Below are 7,317 nucleotides of genomic sequence, written 5' to 3' on the forward strand. Positions count from 1 at the left end.
CCATCATAAAGCGCAAGTCCTGAGTGCTCCATTTCAGCCTCCTTGAGCCAACCTGGAGGATAACCCAGCTGACGCATGCGATATATAAATGGAGGAAGACTTTTATCTGTGACACCAAGTGCATCTTGAAGTTCCCCACTAAGTTAAGAAAATAAACAGAAAACAAAGGCCTCCAGTAAAATCCATAATTGAGTTCTAACAAAAGGAAGTTATGAACATTTTGTTGAATTTTAAACTATCCAGTTAAAACAACTTAGTTTTAGCTCAAACTATGTTGCCTGTCAATTCCAGATATAACAATTTTAGGTCAAAACCAGCTCTGATGTTCAAGATAACTTTTAACACTTTCATTTCTCCATACAAGCGTATGTATGCTTAAACACTTTATGAGAATTAATTCCACACTGAGAACAACTTACTAGACTTGTTACTTCTGATTCATGGCCTTAACTGTAGCTATCACAACAGGAAGGGTGGAACTTAATGCAACAGTAAATTTACCTATGATTTCTTTGGAGACTGCTACAGCCATATTATGATTTTTTTTAAAACATTTTGAATAGAGAGAAAAAGAGGAAGGACACTCAAAGCTCAAAATTTTCAGAATCTTGCATGCATTTTTAGTTTATTAGGAACATAATATATTTGCAATTTGAGTAGCCAGAGAGTAAAATTTGTCTCCCTACATTAGGGAGACAAGTGCCATGGGAAAGGGTAGGACTATTAAGCTAGCAATGAGTTTTCATCTGAAAAATATCTGCAATTTATTAAACAAAATTTTATTTAGCAAACAAATTCAAACATAATACACCCATAGTTAAGAGTAGCAAATGGACTTATAGAACTCTGGAAAGTAACATCTGGCACTCCAAAGGTAGAAAAAGTATTCCAGAAAAGCAGTGCAACAGCTAATGGAAGGAAAAGAGATACCTAATTACTCCTGGTTTAAATTTTCCAAACCTCTCTTCTACTTCTTCTGCATGATAACGCTGCTGAAAATTCTGATTGCTCGCTTCACCACAAGCTTCCATAAACTCCTTTCTCTTCTCACTTATACGAGCTGCATTTCGTGGCTTAAAGATAATACAATTGGGAAGTTTAGATTTGGGCAATTTACAATTTATGCACTCCTTCACCCAACATAAAACTGGTACTCTTTGCCCTCAGCATGCTTAATCGTTTATCACATGGCTGTGTGATACAACTACAGTTGTAATGCAAACTACATAGCAAAAAACCAAGAGTATTTGCACTGGATCTAGCGGAGCTCTGAAACAGGACGAAAGAGTGGTAAAACTGAAAAATGTCCTTCCATAAATTAAAGGAGACATTCAAACCATTATGCTACAAAATTAATTTATGGTCTGATTTAGTATGTTAGAATTTGTAAGTATGAACAGTATAATCTAATCAACAGAGATGAATAACCATTTGTACATCCTGACCCCAATACATCTAATTTTTTTTTTTCTAAATGGTGCAGTTACACTGAAACATTTCTTGGAGAGCAGCAGCCTTTTGAATACTGATGTAGACTTTACCTTTGGACAGTCTTTCATTTGATGGTCTTCAGAACCACAATTGAAACAATGCGGTTTTGGCCTGCTTAAAAAATGCACAAGAAATTAAGCCTGAAAATAATTTTGCAATGTTAAATGCACTTAATTATTTTAAATCTTGTTTGATTTTTAGTTTTAGACTTAGAAAGAAAAAAACGTAAGCATTGCTTGCTGATTTCATATGTTGTCTTCTGCTTCTCTTAAACTGACTGTTTAATATCAATCTTCAAAATAGAGTAACAGAACATTGTTTATTTCACAGTCCTAAGGAGAACACAAGAAATGAGAAAAACACAGGAACAGCACTGGGGGGGGGGGGGGGGGGGCAGCAGGAGAATACATCACAGCATGTGGAGAGAAAGGAAATAAAGAGGAGAACTAAAATTACAGCGGAAAAGTAGTACTTCCAGGCAGAAATGGAGCTTTTCTATCCCATATAAGAGAGATCTATTCCTTTAAGAGGGAATAGAATAGCAATAGAATAATTCAGGCTGGATCTCAGGAAATCTCTAATCCAGTCCCTTAATCAAAGCTGGGTCAGCTATGAGATCAGACCAGGTTGCTCAGGGCTTTATCCAGTTGGGTCTTGAAAATCTCTCAGGATGGAGACTGCATAACCTCTCTAGGTAACCTGATCCAATAGTTTACTGTCCTAAAGGTGGAAAAGCTTTTCCTTATATCATGCCGCAGATAGAAGAGCATTCACTGAAGGATTTCTGCTTCTGATTAAATACGTAAACATTTGCTTAGGCAGTGCCAATAAATGAAAACAAAACCTACATACTAAAGCTTATGCTATGTCCAGAGGAAGGGAAGAGATGATGTTAAAACAATACTTTTAACTCTAGAGTACTGATAAGGAACCCCTCAATTTAATATGCCTGTAGTACATTAATACCTCTATTGCTCTTTTTATGCTTCTATCATCAGAAGTCTAATCCTTTTTACAATACTGAGAATAGATACCAATAGAAACAAGTAGGAGGAGAGCATGACTCTTTCTTTGGAAAGTGCTGGTCCGCAGTTTGAACAAGTTATGCACATTGTGAAATTGTGCACTGAAAACCTGGACTGGAACTGCATCTGGCTTCAAGTTTAATTTTCCTTGTAAATTCATACCATGGCAGCAAACATTTTCAACATTATAAGGGGGAAAATCCCAATCTTTTACAAGATTTTAGAGAAAGATGTCTTTTCTGAACATTCATTTTTACCAAATTAGGATGGGAACCAGAAACGGAGACAAAAGGGTGACACAAGGATGAGTGTTCAGGGTAATCCCCCCCCACACACACACTCCAGCTTCTTGAAGCCTCTAATTAGATAAAGTGAAGTGTGTCTTCTGCTTCATCTTTACACAGTATTCAAACAGAAACCTTCTGCGGTGATGCAAGTATTTTATCACCATCCCATATCATGAGCACAACCCTTCAATCTGCTTTCCATTCAGATTGTAGTATTTCTAATCAAACCAGAGTTTAACTCAGCACGCCTCTTTATCTTTGAAATTCCCACTAAAAGCTGGCCTGATCTTCACTGCATCTGAAATCAGTGACTTTAGATGCTATGAAGACCACACAAGCTGTCAGCTGGAAACTCAATTTGCTTTACTTCTTACCTCCCATAAAAGCTATACAACCAACTCTAAGATCAGTCTGTCTTAAAAGCCTATAAAATAAGTCAGACAGGAGTTGTTCTACAAAACAGTAAGAATGATGATAGTACACCAAAGCAACCACTAAAAAGGCAAGCAACAGAAGAACTGAGCATAAACTTCACAAAGTTCTTACACATTGATTTTAGGTCCTTCCTAAAGCAAGTCAATAAACAAGACACCCACTGACTGCAAAGCTCAACACTGGTTTACTTAATTTAAACTCATTGCTCAAGTATGTTCAAGGGTTTAGTATACTGGGGAATAATCACAGTGTACATCTGAACTTTCAGCTCAAAACTTTATATTTAAGAATAATACAAACCTTTTTGGTTTTACTTGTATTTCTTGTCCATCTAGGGAGAGAATCTGGCTGAAAACTTGCTGATATCTTTAGATTTCAATAAGGAACTGCTACTGGATGAAGCAAAATTTCAATCTTGTTTAAAATACCAGTGAAAACCTAATAGTGCTTTGAATAGAATACTGACTTTTCCAGATTAAGTTACAGATAGGTCCTTGATATGAAGTCTATAGTATAAACTATAAAACTATATCTATCATAAACTATTTGCTAAGATGGGCTTACGTTGTTTCCTCCTACCCAATAATCAATTTTGTTCTTTATCAGCACTTGCTAAAACTACAATCCTTTTGTTTACAGACAGAAGTTTCAAGCTAATAATTCTGATATGCTTCACAGCAATCTTATTAATAACATATTTTGATAGAGTTTCAAAAATATAACTCACTTCTCAAGTAGGTGGAGACAGATCATATCGCACTGCTTGTGTTTGCTTTTGGACTGCAATGTGTCAGCTGCTCTGCCCATTTGTCTAAAAACATACGAGAAGACAAGAGGGCCACAAGCGAACCGGCACAGTAACGACCAAGAGGTTCAGTAGAGTTCAGAAGCACAGCAGTTTCCAGAATCTAACAGTTGCTTTTAAAAAGAAAAGCAGATGCCAGATACTAGTTGAACTGACAAGTTAATTGAGTGCAGTATTTCAGTCATTTAGAAGCACGGTACCTGATATACCATTTATCTCAGAAGTAAGTGCTATTTTAGGCTTAATGTCATCTATGGGAGCTCTAAAGAAAGATGCAGTAACTACATTTAAAGAACAATATCAAAGCTAAGCTGGCAGACATGAAACTTTAGCCACACTTAACTTTGCATTTTAGGAGAAATTCCCCTGTTACACATCTACTTCCTTCATCTGGAGGCTGGGAGATAGTACAATATCATTTGGAGAATAGGACTGACTTAATGCACTATAACAGAGACAGCTTTCCAAATGTAGAATTATAGCACAGTGCACACACAGTCAAAGGCAGGCACAAGAAAACCCAGGTTAGCCGGCTTATAAATTTGCGATTTTCTTTCAGATACAAGTAATTTTTTAACACTAGGAAATAACCTTTATTATAAGCTTGATAACTAGATATTGCAGAAATGAACTGTGAAACCAGTTCTTGTCCTGACCCCTTCTGGGGCAGAAGCAATACTGGAAAACTGGGGAGATGAGATTACTTGAGAAAAATGGAGAAATTTCTTGCCCGATCTCTTTTTGTCATGGAGGACTACAATATTAAAAAACACTTTTTCCAACATTTCCCTCAATTCCACCTTTCAAATACTGGCTTTAACAAACAGGAAAGAACCAACTTTAAAATGGATATGTTAAAAGCATTCCATAATTAAATTCTATTAAAAGACTTTCCTTCTGGCTCCCACATCTGGAAAAAATCACCTTAGAGCGTATCTGAGTTTGCCAAGCCCTTTTCTTCTCCCAAACAGCAGATTTTATAGAGGGAGAATGCTTATTCATATCTGGAATGACCTGTCATTCCACACCTGATTGCACACTGGCCCAGGAAATTCCTGAAGTCACAAGATGTATTTATGGGGATAAGGCATTCACTCTTCCCAAGCCTAAGTCTTCTAAAAATCTGCGAGCCAATCATATCAAAATACTTACATGTTTTGAGTAAAAAAAGCCATTAATTACTCATTAAATCTTTTCATCTGTAACGACCGATATGGTTTTGATAGAAAAGTACAATCTACTGAACAGAATTTGAGTTCAATTTACCGACTGGCATTCTTTGAATTTGACAAACGGAAAAAAACCCTTGTTTTAGTAAACAGGATACTTAGGTATTTCCCATCCTTCTGTCAGCTGTGGATTCTCATTTAATATAGGCTGTCCCAGTTTATCGAGACAAAAATTGGTAAAATACAGAACACTTCCTACAACCTGTAGAAAAAAAGTCAGAAAATTGTCAGAAATGTGTCAGCATGTAGGTCAGATTGGTAGCATTTCTATAAATTTACATTGCTTGAAATACTTCCAGGTTTTTTCCCCCACTCTGTAAGAATTTACAAATGATACACGCCCACACCTGTACAAATAAGTATTTTTTCCACTGATGTAGCCAAAACATACTGAACTTAACTGCTATTAGACCAATAAATGAAATTTAACAAGATCTTATTTTAATGGCAGTGTATATTGAATATTTAGAATGAAGAGTCAGACCTACCATTGATGAGTATATAGTCAAAAACTTACACTAAAAGCTTCTTTAATTTTTTTAGCAGAATTTGAGCTTGCTGTTTTACAGTCCTCTTCCAAAAGAACACTGGAGGGCTGACATGAAAAGTAAAAATGCAAGTTAGTAATTTAGGAGCTTTTCTTTTTACTGTTATTTTAAATTAATTAAGCATGTAAAAGGCACACAACATGGCATACAGCTTCTATTCTTTCATGAAACTTAGTTAAACAATACGATAGAGATGTCTAAATTAGTCATAATGCTTTCCATAGTCCAAAGTACAACACAGCTCATTTCTAATGTTTTCTTTGATGAGAAATATGCTGCATAAGAACAGCTTTTGACATAAGAATAAAGATAAGAGAAAGATGGAGACAAATGTGCCATTTCACCCTTTTATTCAAAGTGAACACTAAAAAGTGAATGTTAAGTAAAACTCAAAATTCTAAACTAAGAGAAGAAACTGGAAATTTCCAGATTCTGTTGTTCATCTATGCTCTTATATATACTCAAAGTTGGGCCAAATACAATCAAAAGAGGATATGTTAAGTTTGTACCTTACGGTCTTTTCTCGATTATTTAAACCAACTTATTACTTGCTTTTACACAAATTTCACTAGGAACAATTTTAAAGAAGCATTCTCATGGGCAGAAAGGCTATTTTCTTTGTCCTGGTCCTCTATTTTTGGAACAAATAGTTATACAACATTTGTTTGATACTTGATTTGCAATTAAACAGGAAAACACATCTACAATTCAGCTATTTAGCAGTGTAGTATTTCAATATTCCCACTATAAAGATGCAAGAGAAGGAGCACCTAATAACAATTTGAGTTTTATAGTACCTGTGGCTTAACATTGAAGTGCGTTTTTTCTTGTTCACCTCTCTTCTGCTCTTCATATTTCTGAACTAAATTAAAAACAAAGTCTTCAATTTCTTGATGATACTGCCTGTAATGGAGTGAAGAAATATACAGAGATGAAGACCTGAGCAAGATTTAAACATATGCCACATGTCTTTTTTTTTTTAAGCATTTACCATTTACTTCTTAAGAACTTAGGAAAGGGGCAGTCAACTTCTCTCCTGTCCTCCTCCCAATCCCCACCAACAGGAATGCAATCTATTATTAGAGAGCACCCTTATATTAATGTGGCAAAAAATCAACTCAGAGGCAGGGAAAATTTAATTTAATATATTTACCCACAACACTCACGAAAATCAAACTGCTATTCAGACTCACTCCAAGTTCCTGGAAGTCACACTTCATTTCATGATAAAAACAGATATTGCTAAAGAAAGCAACCAACCTCCTGTCATATTGCTTATTATCCTTTCTCCCCTTCAGGCTTAACAAGTTTATGTTATTGAATAAAACGTATATCCATCCCTTGGGCAAACACTAACATATCCAAACAAACAAAAAAAAGTCCTATTTCCTGTCAGGATTGCTTTTCTTGAGAAGTACTTACTTTGAAATTACATTGTTCATAAATAAAATCTGTAAAAGAGGTCCATCAAATTTGGAGCTGTCCACTGAAATTCCA

The 7,317-nt window shown here is 35.5% G+C and overlaps 1 protein-coding gene across 1 annotated transcript in view; it reads right to left on the reverse strand.

Moving 5' to 3' along the window:
• Positions 1 to 7,317, reverse strand: part of ZCCHC8 (zinc finger, CCHC domain containing 8) — a 12,574-nt gene extending 5,257 nt beyond the window's left edge. The window contains exons 1-8 of the mRNA XM_009321195.1: positions 7,243 to 7,317; positions 6,618 to 6,723; positions 5,790 to 5,867; positions 5,371 to 5,474; positions 3,539 to 3,604; positions 1,542 to 1,602; positions 931 to 1,073; positions 1 to 138 (exon numbers count right to left, since the gene is read on the reverse strand). The exon at positions 1 to 138 is cut by the window's left edge and continues 8 nt beyond it. Of these exons, the coding sequence (XP_009319470.1) occupies positions 1 to 138; positions 931 to 1,073; positions 1,542 to 1,602; positions 3,539 to 3,604; positions 5,371 to 5,474; positions 5,790 to 5,867; positions 6,618 to 6,723; positions 7,243 to 7,262 (716 nt within the window). The 5' untranslated portion in view covers positions 7,263 to 7,317. The remainder of the gene's footprint in view (positions 139 to 930; positions 1,074 to 1,541; positions 1,603 to 3,538; positions 3,605 to 5,370; positions 5,475 to 5,789; positions 5,868 to 6,617; positions 6,724 to 7,242) is intronic.

This window comes from Pygoscelis adeliae, unplaced genomic scaffold, assembly GCF_000699105.1.
Source record: "Pygoscelis adeliae isolate BGI_AS28 unplaced genomic scaffold, ASM69910v1 Scaffold93, whole genome shotgun sequence".
Taxonomy (NCBI): Eukaryota; Metazoa; Chordata; class Aves; order Sphenisciformes; family Spheniscidae; genus Pygoscelis; species Pygoscelis adeliae.